The following is a 17,717-nucleotide window of genomic DNA, read 5'->3' as shown; positions in this document are numbered from 1 at the left end:
GGTGTTTAAAAGTGCATTCATTAGTATAAGTGACCAACACAAATTACATGTGAGGTAATCTATAATAATAAAAACATAATATGCTAATTAGACCGAACGACCTTCCAGACATCCTTCCAGATGACCTTCCAGATGAAGCTGGGGTTGCAAGGGCCGAGCCCCTTGCACAAATTTCGTACATCAGGCTTCTAGTTTATTACATAAATACTAGAGGCCCAGTGCATGGATTCGTGCACCAGTGGGGTCCCTTTGCTTGATCCGGCTGAAACCAGCTCTCTGACATCCCCTGAGGGTTCCCGGATTCTGAGAAGGTGCAGGGCAGGCCGAGGGACCCCACCAGTGCACGATTGGGGCTGGGGAGGGACCAGGGGAGGGATCTAGGGCATGTCTGGCCTGTTTTTCCCAGTCCGGATCAAGCAGACCCCAGCAGCAAGCTAGCCTACTGGTTGGAGTATCTGCCCCCTGGTGGTCAGTGTGTGTCATAGTGACTGGTTGAACGGTCAGACACTTAGCATATTAGGCTTTTGTTATATAGGATAGATAACCTAATTGTATCACAAGCCAAATTCTATTTGACATTGATAAGTGTGTAACATGCCGCATTCTCTCTCTGGAAGAAGTAAATCTGATGGTTATGCAAGAGTTAGGTGAAGGGGCTGAAATGGGAAAGTAGTTGAAAGTGAAATTTGGCGCCTGGTAAGAACAGGAGCTGAGAAGCAACCCCTGCAGAAATAGCTGCACACAGCTCTGAAGGCACAATTGATGAACCTCCTGACAAGCTGTACCTTATGTCGGCACTCCCAGAGAATGTCGCCAGCCTGGCCAGCAGTGCTGACACTTGCAAAGGAAAGCCACGAGAAATATTCCTGTATGGGAGTGCGTCTGGTAGACAGGAAGTGCAAAGAGACTAACATCTTTGAGCATGTGGAAGGGAAAAGGCCAAACACGGCGTCAAGAGATGCTGAGCTTCCTCTAGCACTGCTTCTCCTCCACACCCAGCCTAGACCAGAGGCCTAAGCAGGCAGTGGGGGAGGGACAGTGGCAGCAGCATATGGTGGAGCAGTGGGGAGTCATGGTTCCTGCCACTGCATGGAGAGAAGCCATAGGTAATTGAGACTAGAAAAAGGGGTAAGAAAAAAGGTAAAGTGAATGAAATAACGCCACAATATGACGCGTCTGAGCCCTACCCTCCAGGTACCCGCGTTTGAACCAGAAAGAGCAATTTGGGGACATATACTAGTAAGCATAGGATAAGAATTATGCTTTTAATATGCACTCCAGTTGTTGACTTAACAGAGGGCTTAGGGAAATACCTTCGTTTGGAATTTTCATGTGGAGAGTGTAAATAAGGTTCAACGACCAGTTTTTAATTATTTTACAACCCATTGGAAATACTACTTAGGGAAAAACAGTATTGCGAAGAATCAAATACTATCTAAGGTGCAGAATTGTCTTAGGTAAGTGCATGAGGGGACCAGTGGTGAGTTCAGGTCCATCTCAGACAGCACATTGCCCTGATTCTGAACTAGCAACTACTTTTCTAGCCTGTCAGCAAAGGCCTGGAGCTCAATCTTTCGCTAATGTTTTAGTGCATAACAGTATTCATTGCCGAGGATCCTTCTTTAAGGGAACGGAGTTCATTTTTCACAGTGGTCCCATTGTAGGCAAGTAAGAGCTTTTCTTGTAAGCAGACAACCCCAGCTTCAGGTTGGGCTGTTTCTGTAAGTTTTTCTAAGAACTGTGTTTCAACAATTTACAAGGTTAAGAAATTAAAGCTAATTTCCCACTAAACTAGGGTTAACAGAGGTTGTACCAGCAGCTCAGAACCGAGTACAGAGTTCATCCAGCCTCCATATGGTGCTACCGGGTCAGTAAAACAGAATTCAGAAGATGGGCTCTAGGGTCAGACAGTCTGGGCTCATATCCAGGCACAGAGCTTACTTTCACTATGACCTTGGGCTAGTTACTAATCTCTCTATGTCCACGCATCCTTGTTTGTAAAATAAGTTCACATGCAAACATGTGAAATTAGTAAACATGTGAAACTAGTAAAATTCATGTAAATATGCCTGACATTAAGGAATGAACCATGAACCGATAAGTGTTAGATATTATAAGGTTAAGCAAAGTCTAGAGTTTCTAGTCACTTTACACTTAAATTGGCAATATTAATCCTTTTCTTATAAAGTGTAAGAAATAATGAGTTAACATGTAAAATACTTAGCATAATTTCTGGAACCTGGTAAAGCATTCAGTTAATAGCATTTATTATTATTAGCTATTAGCATTTTCAAAGAATAATGCCATGAGTTCAGGGATTGGTTGCAATATCATTTGTCCTAGGCTTTCAGTGACTTTGTAGATCCTGGAAATAGTCATTATTTACTAATAAGAACTTCAGTTTTTAGCAAACCTGAATCCATGTGATTCCTAAGACATTCTGATAAGGAAGCGCATCTTCTCAGAATTAATCGTGTCTCAGCCCAGTATGCTTTCCAGTGGGTTTTCATAAATACCAAAGCCAAGTCATAAACGATTGGCTGGCTGGCTTCTTGCCCAATTCCAAGCTTGTCAGACATTTAACTGACGCGGTAGTTCCGTGTTGCTCAGCGTTGGCTTTCTTTCTTATGCACCGATCAAGTGTCCCAGACTTATCCTAATCACATTCAAACCCTTCATTGCTTGCTCTCTTTGTTCTCATTGCAGCAGTTGACACAGTCACCCTTGTCACAGACAGAAAAAGATGTTGCCTGTTGCGACCTCTGGTTTTCCTACCTTCAGCATCCTAATAGCAATATATGTAACTCTTTGTATGTCTTCCAACCTTTTTAAAATCATCGTTTCAGCTTGAGCTGCTATAAGGACATACCATAGACTGGGTGGCTTAAACCACAGGTCCCTGTTTCTCACAGTTCTAAAGGCTGGGAAGTCCAAGATCAAGTTAGTTCTTGTTGAGAACCCTCCTTCTGGCTTGCAGAAGGCTAACCTTCTGTTGTTTTCTCATATGGCTGAGAGTGAGCGAGCAAGCTCCAGTATCCCTTTCTCCTCTTAGAAAGACACTAATCCTATCATGGGAGCCCCACCCTCACGACCTCATCTAAACCTAATTACTTCCCAGGGGCCTAACCTCCAAATACCATCACATTTTGGGTCAGTCCTTCAATATGTAAATTTTGGGGGTACAAAAACATTTGCTCCATCACAGCTCTCAGCCATTTTTAAGTGCATATAGTTCATTGGTATTAAGTACAGCATTGTGCAACCATTACCACAATACATCTCCATAACTTTTTTCATCTTGCAAAACAGAAACTCTCTTACCCATTAAACCCTAACTCCCTAGTTCCCTCCTCCTCGTCCTCCTCTGGAAACCAGTTTTGCTTTCTGTCTCAATGAATTTGACTCCCCTGAATACATCGTATAAGTAAACTCACAGAGTGTTTGTCTTTCTATGACTGGCATGTTTCCCTGAGCATAATGTCATCATGGACAACAATGTCCATGTATTAGCATGTGTCAGAATTGTCTTCCCTTGTAAAGCTGAGTACTTTTCCATTTTAGGCATGCGCTACTTTTTTTTATCCATTCATCCATCAATGGACACTTGGGTTGCTTCACCTGTGGGCTGTTGTGAATGATGCTGCTATGCACACACATATACAAATATTTCTTCAAGAACCTGCTTTCAATTCTTTAAATATGTACCCAGGAGTGGAGTTGCTCAATCCTATGGTGATTCTATGTTTAATTTTTTTAGGAACTACCACCGGTTCATCACAGCAACCGCCACATTTTACCATCCCACCGATAGTGCAGAATTCCAGTTTCTTGCATTCAAGGAATAAAACCCACTTGGTCCTGGTGTATAATCCTCTGGTGTGCACTTAAAGTCTCTTCTATAGTATTCTGGAGAGGATTGTGCATCAGTGTTTAGTAGGATATGGTCTGGCTTTTGCATCCCTGTAATGATGGCTTCATAGAATGAGTTTGGAAGTATTCCCTCCTCATTCATTTTTTTTTTTAGAAGAGCCTGGGGAGGACTAGTATTAATTCTTCTTCAAACATTTTGCAGAATTCACCAGTGAAGCCGTCTGGTCCTGAGCTTTGCTTTAGGGTAGGTATTTGATTACTGAGTCAATTTCCTTACAAGTTACAGGTCTGTTCATATTTTCTATTTCTTCATGATTCAGACGGGGTAGGTTGTGTGGTGCTAGTAATTTGTCCATTTCATTTAGGTTATACAATTTCTTGGTGTACAGTAATTTCATATAATTATTTTTTTCATACTAATCCTATATAATAAAAGCCTAATGTGCAAATTGTCCTCTCGACCAGGGGTTTGACTGCTCACTATGACCGGTGCTGACCACCAGGGGGCGGTGTGGACCATGGTGGGTGTTGGCAACGCACTGTAACCTCTTGCCGGCTACCTGGGGGCGGGGGTGATGGGGACGGAGGTGCAGGGAGAATGTGGGGTGTCTGCCGAGCTCACTCGCACTCCCTCTGCTACCCTCCCCCGGGATGCCAGGGCCTGTGGGCCAGGGAAGCCCCTATGCTCAGGTGCCGGGCGCCCACAAGGAGCCTGCCCTGCACCCACGCAACCTCTTCTGGGTGAGCCAGGCTGCAGCCACAGGGGCCAGTTGGGCTTCCCGTGGGTTTGCGCAGGAGCTGGTCTGCGAGGCCGGCAGGGAGAGAGTGCACTGCCCACCTGGCTTCTCTGCGGTGCTGCTGGGCAGCCCAGAGGCCCATGCTGCGCCTCGGCCTGCAGCGTCCAGCCGCGCTCACCACAGCTCCGAGTGGGGACTCGGGCACCTGTGACTCAGGTGGAGGGAGGTGCATGGGGGCCCAAGGGCCCAGGTGCTGTCCAGGGCACAGAGGTCAGCTGGGACCTGCCCTTCCACGCCAGACACTTGCGCTTCGATTGACGGCCAGGCCTAGGGACCACACCCCTGCACGAATTTCATGCACCGGGCCTCTAGTTTCTTATAATTATTTTTATTTCTGTAAAATCAGTTGTAATGTTTCCTTATTTATGATTTTACTTGAGTCTTCTTTCTCTCTTATCAATCTAGTTAATTGTCAATTTTTTAATCTTTTCAAAGAACCAACCTTTGCTTTCATGAATTTTCTCTATTTTGTAGCTACGCTCTAATCTTCATTGTTTCCTTCCTTCTGCTAGCTTTGGGTTTGGTTTGTTGTTTTTCTAGCTCCGTAAGATGTAAATGAAGGTTGTTGGTTTGAGAGCTTTCTTCTATAATATAAGGGTTTATACCTATGAATTTCTGTCAGTGCTACTTTTGCTAAATGCCATGACTTTTGTTATGTTGTGTGTTTTCATTTGTCTCAATATAATTCCTAATTTCCCAATAATGAGGAATAAATAACAAGCAATTCTACACTAATACAACAATCTAACATGTAAATTTCAGAGCTATCCTGTTCTCACTGATGAGAAAAATTGTTGGATAACCCACCGAAAAGTTAATTCCCAGCACACATTTCAGCTTTCTCGTAGGAAGCTCTGGTGGAAGGAGTGTTCGCTGCAGGGTAACGGAAAGGTATCCTGTTTGTTTTCAGGCTGGACCAGCCCAGTGAGAGTCGCTCCTCCCCGGCCTCGGCATGAAGCGTGCTCAGTCTCTCACACGTACACGTTCGATGAGGAAGCGGCCTGTAAAGTAAGGCTTCTTCCCGGGGAGTGTGACACAGTGTTTGTAACTAAATTAGTTCATTGTCTGTGGTGTTTATAATTTGAGCCGATATAGCTACCACTTTAAAACACGCCTTATGTGCCAGGCGCCGTGCAGACCTTCACAGTCATCGTGTGTCTTGCATTATCCTGTGCCTCCCCGACAGCTATGCTTCGGGGGAGGACTGAGTAGTAGAGGCTGGTAGGGCCCAATCCAGACCCCCATCGCACCTCCTCCAGCTGCAGGGCCTGATGGACGCCATGGCTGACAGCCACCACCTCAGAGGACATGAATTCTCAGGCTGAAGAAGCATCACAAGTCTGAAAACAGATGACAGAGATATAGCCTCTCCTAAAGAAATTACCTTGGGACTGTAGAAAAACCCAATACAGATACCCTGACTGTAACCTGAGGGGGGCGGGGAGGTCAGAGCTCACAGAACACCTGCAAGCAATTAAACTCAGTGCCGTCCAAAGACAATGGGACGTATTTGTTATTAAATAATCATAACCATAAACTAGACCTCTAGTCCGTCTAGAACATCATTCAAACGTGAGGATGAGTTTAAAAAGAGGGCTAGAGAAGTTCGCATCCGTGAGAGAATTACTGAAAACTGAACTTTAGTGGAAAGAACAGAACCAAGGGCCACGGTGGGAAAAACCAAGGAGGACACAGGGAGCCAAGGCAGGCGGGGACTGGCAACGTGGTGCTGGATGTAAGCAAGGGGCCATCAGCGATGGCAGCAGCGGCTGCATTAACAATGAATTGGTTTTGATAAAATGAGATGAAAGATAGGAAGAGGGTAATATTTCAGAACTAATGTGCTTGTGTTATTAGACAAGAAAGAAGATTTTTTTAAATGTTGCAATTTTATGGAATTAAACGCTCTTTGTCAACATTAAATATTCAAGGGCTTTCTCATAAAAATCTGACTTTATGTTAACTTTGATATACATCTTTGTGAATTTTAACTTAATCATTAGGAGAATATATGCAAAATGTGAATTTCCCAGGCAGCGGAGGAAAGCTGGGAAGCATACACTAGTTGACCCCAAAGGTGCCGTCGAAGAAGAAAAGGGAAGAAAGGAAGAGGGAGCAAGCTGACTCGAGGCCTCGTCCATCCCGTTTACGGCTGGTCTTTCTATTCATGCTTCCAGGAGGATGGAGAGCTCCCTGCACAGCCAGACAAGAAACGTGACGCGAAGGACTTGTTTTATAAGTCCTCTACACAAAAGTAAGAACTTCTTCAAGTAGAATTTTGATTTAAAATTTTATTTTATACTTAATGATATAGCCCCTTTGTGTCTACATTATCCTGAATCCTATGAGAAATTCAGAAAACATCAGATAGAGATATTTAGTTACTTATGTTATTGCTAACATAAACAGGTCAAGGAAGAATCTAAAAAAACCTATGATTACTAAGAAAGGAAAACCAAAACAGGACGGAAATGCTCAGAGAGAGAGAGAGAGAGCGGGAGGGAGAGGGAGAGGGAGGAGGTGAGTGCAGCATCATAGAAAACAGGAGCAGGGAAAGCTTGACGCAGAATTCATTTATCCATTTAAAAAATACATAGTGGACCTACTATGTGTCTATTCCCTAAACTATGAGATTCATCAGTGACTAAAGCAAAGCTCTACCATCTCAAAGAACTCTAATTCTAAAAAGAGGTGGACATTAAGCAACAAGCATGATAAGTAAATAGCTCACATCATAGAGATAAGTCTATGAAAAAATAAAGAAGACACTGTCATCTAGGACACAAATAGCAGTGGCCCGGGCAAGGTGGTGAGAAGGTGGAGGCAGTGGCCCCAGGGAGGGTGGTGGGAAGGTGGAGGCAGTGGCCCCGGGGAGGGTGGTGGGAAGGTGTGGGCAGTGGCCCCGGACAGGGTGGTGGGAAGGTGTGGGCAGTGGCCCCGGACAGGGTGGTGGGAAGGTGTGGACAGTGGCCCGGACAGGGTGGTGGGAAGGTGTGGGCAGTGGCCCCGAACAGGGTGGTGGGAAAGTGTGGGCAGTGGCCCTGGGCAGAGTGGTGGGAAGGTGTGGGCAGTGGCCCCGGGCAGGGTGGTGGGAAGGTAGAGGCAGCCGTTGGCTTCTGGGTGTATGTGGAAGGCAGAGCCAGTGCAGTGTCCAGCTTGGAGATTGTGGGTCTGTAGGGAGAGGAGTCGGGTGACTCCTTGGTCTGAGCTGTGCAGCTGGACGTGTGGACATGCCATCCTTAACACATGAACGCGGTGCCGCAGGGGTGGAGGGAAGGCTCCTGCCAGTCTGGCCGTTCATTGGACATCCCAGTGGCTGTGTCCGTTAGGCGACGGTGCACTGATCTGGGGTTGGGAGAGAGGCCTGTGTGAGAAATACTGCCGGGTGTCATGGTGGGTAGATGGGTACGTAAAGCCACGTGACTGGATGAGGGCTCCACGGGGGCAGTGCCCGAGACAGGTAGAGAGCTGGAGCCTGGCATCTGCGCCTCATGCCTGCTTTTTGTAAACGGGGTGGTGTGTGTAAGTGTGTGTGTTTCCTGCTGCTGTGTAACAGATGACCACAAACTGAGCGACGGTAAGCCTCCCCACTTCTGATCGCACCGTCCTGTAGTGCAGGCCCCACCTGTAATGCTCAGGTCCCCGCCTGGAGTCCCGGTGCCAGCCACGGCCACGTCCTCAGCTCCAAGGTCGTTCAGGCCGTGGCAGCTCAGGACTTGCACGATCTCAGCAGAATTTGGCCATCGCCGCTGCGGGACTCACAGGGTTTGTCCCAGGACACTGTGACGTGCCTGCGGCTGTTTGGTCTCTTTTTAGGACTCTCCAGTTTAGATCAGACCCATTCAGAATCGTCTCCCTTTTGATGAACTCAAATTCAACTGATTAGGGACTTAATTACATGTGCACAATCTTTTGCCATATGCAGTTGCCATACAAAGTATCATGAGAGTGATATTTTATCACACCCACTTGCCCCGTCCACACCTGAGGGGAGGTGATTGTCCATGGCATATAGGGGGGGGGGGGCGCAGAGATAGGGGGGGCACCTTAGAATTCTGCCTGGGACAGTGTATGATATTGTGGTGAACTAGACCAACTGAACTTGTGTTTTCCATAAAATGCGATCATGTAACACTTTCCAGAGCTTATGAAAACGTTCCCTGGGACAAGATGCTGGCGCCAAAACTCGACCCAGAGGAGACCACAGTGGAAAGAGCTGCCGACCCCGTCTCTCAGTGTTTCACACAGAAAAGATATGAGAGGGTCCCGGCAGTAACTCAGGTCAGGGGCCGCGCGGGCGCCGCGTCTCACTTACTGACCTGAACTCCCAAACTCTGCGCAATAGTAAGACTTATTTTATTGCTAAGAATTATGGAAAGAACAAGTACATCTATGCACGTGTGGATTGGAAGTGCCATAATCATAAAGGTTATCGATCAGCTCAAATACTTTATATGATCTGTTATATTTTAGACGTTGTGTTTAAGACGCCTCTTTCTCAGAAGGCGTTTGCATTGCCTGCTCACTTTAGACCCTGAAGAGCAGGAGTGCACGGTGAGGACACAGAGGCCTGTGCTGGGGGCAGGGCTCCCCGGAAAGGGCTAGCGCTGAGCTTTCGGCGCAGAAAGGGACGGCCTGAGTCTGGAAAACAAAGCCCGCCGCGGGGTCTGCAGAGACGGCCGTTCTCTTCATTTCTCAGCACCCGATTCATCTCGGGCTGCGGTGGCCGCTCCACCGCCCGGAGCTTCTCCCACAGGCCCTTTCCCTCACTCCTCGGAGGCAGCCGCACTTTGGACAAAGTGAGCCTGTCCCCTGACCGGCACAGGCTCCCTCACCGCCCACAGGCCCCCGCAGTCCGTCTCTCCTGCTCTTCCTCCTCCTCGTCCAGCCCGGCCCACGCCCTCCGTCATCCATCAGTGCGGCCTGTGCGGCCTGTGCGGCCTGTGCTGCCCTCGCCAACCTCAGGCCCACGCTCTTCCTCAGGCCTGTCTGTTGCAAATGGTCTTCCACCGCCTTCATCGCTGTTTCTTGCAGGCTGAGTCCCAGGGACGCACCAGGTTTCAGCACCTCAGACCTCACTTGGGCCTCCCAGCAGCCCTGCTCTGCGCTGGCAGATCTGCTCCCACGGGTGCCCTCACCTCCCTGCCCTCCTCACTTCTCAGGAGCCGGGCAGGCCCTGGGCCTGTGCCCACGTGGAGTGTCATGTGCGCACGTGAAGCCCGCCGGACTGAACGGACCAGCGACACTGCAGTCCGTCCTCACCGTGGGCCCAAGCGGTCCGGCAGCCCATGTTATCCTGTAACACGTCTCCAGCTTTTACAGGGAAAGGATACTAAGAGAGGAAAACAGCTTTCATATGGGCTCAGCAGGGGATTTTCACATAGAAATTCAATTAAAGGACAAAAGAAAGTGTCTAACTTATCGCTATTTTTTTAAGGATTTCTCAGCTGCATGAAAGTATTACGTCTTGGTCATATTATTACAGATAATGGTGTTAAATTATGCGGCTATCCAAAGTCCTTCCCACATGATGCAGTTCCAAGCGGGGGGGTGGGGGGGCGGGGGCTGGCAGGGAAGGGGAGACCCGGCAGTGGGCACGAAGGTGGATCCACGTCAGCACAGTCTCCAGACCTTCCCGGGGCTTCGTCCTGAAGGAGGAGGATATGGCCGGTTCCAGCTGTGAGAGCACAGCTGGCGTTAAGGCGCCGAGGCCAGGAGTGGCTCTGGAGCCGGCCGAGTTGTGAGGGAAGCTGGGATGCTCTTCCTGGGGAGCCTGGGCTTGCCTCTGGGGTGACGGGGCAGGGAAGACCCTGGGCCAGCGTCTGAGGAGTGGCGGGTGGAGGGCGTGCCCGCCTCACAGGGACTTGCTCTTTAAGTGTCGCCCGTTCCACTGGTTCTAGATGGTCGGTGGACTGTGGGACAGATTTCAGACGAGACCCTTCTTGGTTCCGGCGAAACCAGTCAATTTGTAAGTCGCATCCCTAACATGCTTCCCCCAGGCCTCCCGATGGCATGTTGGTCAGGAGTTGGTGCCACAGCCCCCGTGGGAGGCTTCCCGGCGGCCGCAGACTCCACCCGCCGCGGTGCTCAGGCCGCTGCCTCCTGGCCCTGCCTCTTACCCCCTAACGGCTGGACTGCTCAGGTGGCACAACGCAGCACCCGAGCGCCCCAAGGACACCAGGTGTTCCAAGGGGGCAGCTGTGGGCTTCGGGGATTAGAAATGGTTTTTATCAAACTTCGTGTCATCGACTTCTTTAGGGCTCTACTAACACTAAAAATGATGGGTTTATTACAAATCCTTCCACATAGGTAATCTTTTTCATTTAGTCTAAAAAATGGCACTTGTGCTTTTGAAAGTCCCTTTATTTTGGTTCTCACTACAACCCACAGTCCACGTGTGATCACTGAGGGAGGCAGAGCAGAGGAAGATGCGTGGGAAGGTGCGCGTTGGCGCGAGGTCGTGGCGTCAGCAAACACGTGTCCCTGAGAGCTGGGAGCGAGTTTGTTCAGTGTTTGGTTTTCACTTACAACGCCAACTTGACGTGATTCCTATTTAACATTAGAGACTTGTAGAGGCCACTTCCTATGCGATGGCTCTGAAACTTTGTTTTTATTTGGAAAAGAAATACTGTAACAAGTGGAGGTTTTGTAAGTTAATATCAAGAACTCAACTGCCCGTATTTTCTCTTTTCCTAAGTGTGAGTCCAAGTTCTAGAAGCAAATACATTCCTCTCTACACGTAAGTAATGTTTTCAATGTTTTAAAATGACTGGATCCACATCTAATTGTTTGTGCCTCACTCCTTTCGGCAGCGCATGCCTAGTCACAGACACTAACGCTTTCCTCGCACGGCGCCTGCTCAGTGTGAGGACTTTCCTCAGAGCCCTGACAGGTTTCAGCACAGAAAGGCCCATTGCTGGTGGCCCGGGTTCCATCTCCCGGGACCCTGCTAGCTCTGCAGGTCCCACCCCTGCCTTGCCCCGGCCGCCTCCCTGGATCCACAGATGGTCATCCCAGGGCCTCAGTGCAGGGCCGCAGATGGGCTGTCAGTTCTGCAGAAACAGCCTTTCTGTGCTCAGAAGCACAGGCAGCCATTCCTCTCACTCTGGTCCAAACTGACATTCACAAGAGCCTGGCAGCTCCTATTCTGAGAAAGAAAACCTCTCCCTATTTTTTAGGCAAATTGTTCCATCATCATTTCCTTCCTTCCTTCCTTCCTTCCTTCCTTCCTTCCTTCCTTCCTTCCTTCCTTCCTTCCTTCCTTCCTTTTTTCTTTTCTTTCTTTCTTTCTTTCTTTCTTTCTTTCTTTCTTCTTTCTCTCTCTCTTTCTTCTTTCGCATTGTCAATTTTTGATCTGTTTTGGCAAACAATTTGGGGGAGGTAGGACACTGTTTATTTGTTCCGTCCGTATTTCTTAGAAAGAAACCTGTGCTGTCCTTTCTTTTCCTGCTCCCAGCGGCCACGTGCAGGCCACCAATGCTGACGACATTGACAACCCCTCTGGGGACATCACATCTCTGGCCAAGCCTCGGAGCTCCAAAATCCTTCACTCAAACACAGGCTGGTGAGTCCCCTCATAACTGCCCGGCTTTATTGTTAAGGAGGAAGCATGGTGATGGGTTTTACTGTAAGTGAAGGAATGAGCTCTGAACGTGGGTTGAGGAGAAAGGTGACTTTCCTGAGTGACTGAAGTTCAAAGGAGGTTACGTGTTGCTGAGACTCCCCTCAGCCCTCGACATGGGGCTGAGTCCAGAGGAGGGATCAGCTGGTGATTCTCCCATCCTATAGAATAAAAGCCTAATATGCTAAGTGTCTGGTTGACTGGCTGGCCATTCAACCACTCAAAGCGTAATATGCTAATGATATGCTAATGCCGCTCAACCAGTCACTATGACGTGCACTGACTACCAGGGGCAGATGCTCCGACCGATAGGTGAGCTTGCTGCTGGGGTCCAGCTGATCGGGACTGAGCGAGACAGGGCAGACATGCCCTGGAGCCCTCCCACAGTCCCTCCCTGGCTGGTTAACCTCCTGCGTCTCTCCCTGGCCCCGGTGGGGTCCCTTGGCCTGGCCTGTGCCCTCCTGCAGCCGGTTTCAGCCCCATCCCGCAGGCCAGGCCGAGGGACCCCACTGGTGCATGAATTTGTGCACTGGCCTCTAGTAAGTTCTGAAAGGAAATGCCTTTAAACAGAATCATTCTAAAATTTTAAAGGAAGGATATGGGACAAAGCAATTAAAAATATTCAACAGCGTAATATTCATAAAACTTAATAATGTTCTCCTTTGAGGTGCACGTTTGCATTGTGAATAGTTTTATGAAGCATTTTGCTACCCAAAAATGGGCACATTCCCTTGGGTCACCTTCAAAGAGAGAAGAGCAGCCAGGCAGCATGTCTGACATTCAGTGCGAATTCACTGTTTACCTTGGACACATTAGGAAGGGGCCGTTCTGCTCCATTTTGCTGTTAATTCTGTTTTTTTTAATTGTTATTATGTGTTGGTTCCGGGTGACAGCTGAGTGGCCAGACAATCGTGTACTTGACACAGGGCTCCCCTCGCTATTCCCAGTGCCCACCTGGCCCCGGCGTCGTGTCGCCATCTTCCTGGCTGTTTCTTGTGCTGTATCACCCGCCCCCCCGCCGTGAATGTGGGGGACTTCCCAGCTGTGCTCCTCGGTCCCTTCACCCCCCCTAGGCCCCCCGCATGAGTCTGTTCTCTGCATCTGTGGGTCTGGTTCCATTTGGTTTGTTGCTGAGACTGTTCTCCAGCTTCCACATGTCCGTGAAGTCAGGGCACTTGTCTTTCTCTGACTGACTGACTTCACTGAGCGTAACGCCCTCCAGGCCCCTCCATGCTGTCGCAGACGGTCAGCTGTCCCTCTTCCTACGGCCGAGGGGGCTCCATGCACACAGCACCGGCTTCTTCGTCCCTCGTCCCCGAGGGCACTGGGCGCCTCCACAGCGAGGCTGTGTGAGCAACACTGCAGTGACCGTGGGGGCGCATGTGCGTTCCAGTTAGTGTTTGGGTTTTTTGGATAAATTCCTGGAAGTGGGACCGAGAGTCATAAGGCAGGTCCATTTCCAGTCTTTTCCGGAAACGCCACGCTGTCCCCCACGGCGGCTGCACCAGCCTGCAGTCCCAGCAGCAGTGCAGGGTGATCTCTCCTCCGCATCCTCGCCTGCACGTGTTTGCTGGTGTATTGACCGTGGCCTTGCTGACGGGTGTGAGGTGATGACCTCGTGGTTTTAAGTGGCTTCTCTCTGACAGTCAGTGACACTGAGCATCTATTCTCAGGTGTCTGTTGGCCGTCTGTGTGTCCTCTGGGAGAAGTGTCTGTCCGGGTCCTCTGCCCATTTCTGAGTTGCATGGTTTGGTGTGTGTTGGTGCTGAGTGGTGTTAAGCTCTTTATAAACTTCGGGTGTTGGGCCCTTGTCAGGTGGTTCGGGGGCGTCCTCCCTCTGGCCGTGTCTCGGCTGCTGGTGCTTTGCTTCTGGGCACAGCCTGTGTGTGTGATGTCACCTGGGGTGTGTGTGTGTGTGTGTGTGTGTGTGTGTGTGTGTGTGTGGGTTTCCCTTGCCCTGGAGATCAGTGAGGGATCAGGACGTTAACTGCAGTTACCCAGGTCGGGCACTAGAGGGCCCGCGAGGTGCAGAGTTTCTTCCTTAGATTAGGTTTCCATTTGAACATACTCTTACTTAACCCTTTAAAAAAAAATTATCTTTATTGTTGTTCTATGGATGTCCCTCATTTCACAAAGAAGTGCTTCCGATTTCATTATGAAATAGGGATACAAACATGCAGTGCTCCCTGCTCCCTATGGAGTAGAGTAACAAGTAAGCACTGCCCCCCCCCCCCCCCCCCCCCCTCCCGCAGCATCTCAGGAATGTCTCTAACCACCCTGGGCTCCTCCCGACCACCTCCCTGTCCCCTGCCCCACAGACGTCATCTCCACCAGACTCTGTGCCTGCCCCGCTGGCCCTCTTGGTGACTTCAGTGCACAGATGGGGTCTCTGAACAGAATATGCCTCTTCTCTAAACCACGTGGAGCTGACAGCAGTGCCTGTGATGGCGTCTGCATCAAGTCCAGTCCTGGGGCCGGCGAGCTGGGGAGCTGCGTGCAGGGGGGCTCCGTCCTGCTGGGCGAGCACGGCTCTTCCTCTCGGTCTCATCCAGGCTTTCTGAGGGGGCGCCTGGGTGAGGGGCCCCTGTGTGAGGGGCGCCTGTGTGAGGGGCGCCTGTGTGAGGGGCGCCTGTGTGAGGGGCCCCTGGGTGAGGGGCGCCTGGGTGAGGGGCGCCTGTGTGAGGTGTGTCTGTGTGAGGGGCGCCTGGGTGAGGTGTGCCTGTGTGAGGGGCGCCTGTGTGAGGGGGCGCCTGTGTGAGGTGTGTCTGTGTGAGGGGCGCCTGTGTGAGGTGGTCTGTGTGAGGGGCTGAGGCGCCTGTGTGAGGGGCCGCCTGTGTGAGGCTGTGTCTGTGTGAGGGCGCCTGTGTGAGGGGCGCCTGTGAGGTGTGCCTGTGTGAGCCGGTGTGTGCGCCTGTAGTGCAGGTGTGTCCTGTGTGAGGGGCGCCTGTGTGAGTGGTCTGTGTGAGGGCGCCTGTGTGAGGGCTGTGTCCTGTGTGAGGGGCGCCTGTGTGAGGGGCGCCTGGGTGAGGTGTGCCTGTGTGAGGTGTCTGTGTGAGGCGCCTGTGTGAGGGGGCGCCTGTGTGAGGGGTGTCTGTTGCTGGCCCGGGGAGCCTGTGTGAGGTGTCTGTGAGGGCGCCTGTGTGAGGGTGTGTCTGTGTGAGGGGCGCCTGTGTGAGGGCCCTGTGAGCGCCTGTGTGAGGGGCGCCTGGGTGAGGTGTGCTGTGGAGGTGTGTCTGTGTGAGGGCGCCTGTGTGAGGGGCGCCTGTGTGAGGGGTTCTGTGTGAGGGCCCTGGGTGAGGTGTGTCTGTGAGGGGCGCCTGTGAGTTGTCTGTGTGAGGGGCGCCTGTGAGTGTGTCTGTGTGAGGGGCGCCTGTGTGAGGTGTGTCTGTGTGAGGGCGCCTTGTGAGTGTGTCTGTGTGAAGGGCGCCTGTGTGAGGTGTGTCTGTGGAGGGGCGCCTGTGTGAGGGTGTCTGTGTGGGCCCTGTGTGAGGTGTGTCCTGTGTGAGGGGCGCCTGTGTGAGGGTGTCTGTGTGAGGGCCCTGTGTAGGGTGTCTGTGTGAGGGCGCCTGTGTGGCCTGTGTGAGGGGCGCCGTGTGAGGGCGCCTGTGAGGGTGTCCTGTGTGAGGGGCGCCTTGTGAGGGTGCCGGTGAGGTGTGTCTGTGTGAGGGCGCCTGTGTGAGGTGGTCTGTGTGAGGGCCCTGTGAGTGGCCTGTGTGAGGGGGCGCCTGTGTGAGGGGGCGCCTGTGTGAGGGGCGCCTGTGTGAGGGTGCCTTGTGCGCCTGTGTGAGGGCGCCTGTGTGAGGGGCCTGTGTGAGGTGTGTCTGTGTGAGGGGCGCCTGTGTGAGGTGTGTCTGTGTGAGGGGCGCCTGTGTGAGGGGCTCCTGTGTGAGGGCGGCCTGTGTGAGGGTGTGTCTGTGTGAGGGGCGCCTGTGTGAGGGTGTCTGTGTGAGGGGGCCCTGTGTGAGGTGTGCCTGTGTGAGGGGCGCCTGTGTGAGGGGCGCCTGTGTGAGGTGTGCGCTGTGTGAGGTGTGTCTGTGTGAGGGCTGCCTGTGTGAGGTGTGTCTGTGTGAGGGGCGCCTGTGTGAGGTGTGTCGTGTGAGGGGCGCCTGTGTGAGGTGTGCCTGTGTGAGGGGCGCCTGTGAGGTGTGTCCTGTGTGAGGGGCGCCTGTGTGAGGGGGCCTGTGAGTCCTGTGTGAGGGGGCTGCTGAGGGGCTAGGTGTGTCTGTGTGAGGGGCGCCTGTGTGAGGGTGTGTCTGTGTGAGGGGCGCCTGTGTGAGGTGCTGCCTGTGTGAGGGGCTGTGCCTGTGTGAGGGGCGCCTGTGTGAGGTGTGTGTCTGTGTGAGGGGCGCCTGTGAGGTGTCTGTGAGGCGCTGTGTGAGGTGTGCTGCTGTGTGAGGGGCGCCCTGTGTGAGGGTGTGCCTGTGTGAGGGGCGCCTGTGTGGAGGTGTGTGGCTGTGTGAGGGGGCGCCTGTGTGAGGGGCTGTCTCTGTGTGAGGGGCGCCTGTGGAGTGGTTGTGAGGGGTGTCTGTGTGAGGGGCGCCTGTGTGAGGGTGCCCTGTGTGAGGCGGCGCCTGTGTGAGGGGCGCCTGGGTGAGGTGTGTCTGTGTGAGGGGCGCTGTGTGAGGGGCGCCTGTGTGAGGGGCCTGTGTGAGGTGTGTCCTGTGTGAGGGGCGCCTGTGTGAGGCTGTGTCTGTGTGAGGGGCGCCTGTGTGAGGGGCTGCCCTGTGTGAGGGGCGCCTGTGAGGGGGCCTGTGTGAGGGTGCGTCGTGTGAGGTGTGTCTGTGTGAGGGGCGCCTGTGTGAGGTGTGCCTGTGTGACGGGTGTGGCTGTGTGAGGGGCGCCTGTGTGAGGGTGTGCTCTGTGTGAGGGGCGCCTGTGTGAGGGTCGTGCCCTGTGTGAGGTGTCTGTGTGAGCGCTTGAGGGCGCCTGTGTGAGGTGTGCCTGTGTGAGGTGTGCCTGTGTGAGGCCCTGGAGGCGCCTGTGTGAGGTGTGTCCTGTGTGAGGGGCTGCCTGTGAGCCCTGTGTGAGGGGCGCCTGTGTGAGGTGTGCCTGTGTGAGGGTGCCTGTGTGAGGTGGTCTGTGTGAGGGGGCGCTGTGTGAGGGGCGCTCTTGTGAGGGAGTTGTCTGTGTGAGGGGCGCCTGTGTGAGGGTGTGTCTGTGTGAGGAGGGCGCCTGTGTGAGGGGGGCTGGTGCTGTGTGAGGGGCGCCTGCTGTGTCGAGGTGTGTCTGTGTGAGGGGCGCCTGTGTGAGGTGCTGTCTGTGTGAGGGGGCGGCCTGTGTGAGGGGCTGTCTGTGTGAGGGGGCCTGTGTGAGGTGTGTCTGTGTGAGGGGCGCCTGTGAGGGGGTCGTGCCTGTGTGAGGGGCGCCTGTGAGAGGGGGCCTGTGTGAGGGGCCCTGTGTGCCGGTGTGAGGTGTGCTGTGTGAGGGGG

At 52.2% G+C, this 17,717-nt stretch overlaps 1 protein-coding gene across 1 annotated transcript in view; it reads left to right on the top strand.

Annotated features, from left to right (window-relative positions):
• SPMIP7 (sperm microtubule inner protein 7) overlaps positions 1–17,717 on the top strand; it is a 36,515-nt gene that overhangs the window by 757 nt on the left and 18,041 nt on the right. Inside the window, exons 2-7 of the mRNA XM_070425230.1 lie at positions 5,578–5,675; positions 6,845–6,921; positions 8,810–8,948; positions 10,568–10,635; positions 11,365–11,406; positions 12,124–12,231. Of these exons, the coding sequence (XP_070281331.1) occupies positions 5,578–5,675; positions 6,845–6,921; positions 8,810–8,948; positions 10,568–10,635; positions 11,365–11,406; positions 12,124–12,231 (532 nt within the window). The remainder of the gene's footprint in view (positions 1–5,577; positions 5,676–6,844; positions 6,922–8,809; positions 8,949–10,567; positions 10,636–11,364; positions 11,407–12,123; positions 12,232–17,717) is intronic.

This window comes from Myotis yumanensis, unplaced genomic scaffold, assembly GCF_028538775.1.
Source record: "Myotis yumanensis isolate MYYU_CA2020_CCGP unplaced genomic scaffold, mMyoYum1.0.hap1 SCAF_9, whole genome shotgun sequence".
Classification (NCBI taxonomy): Eukaryota; Metazoa; Chordata; class Mammalia; order Chiroptera; family Vespertilionidae; genus Myotis; species Myotis yumanensis.
This window is presented reverse-complemented; position numbering and strand designations above follow the sequence as displayed.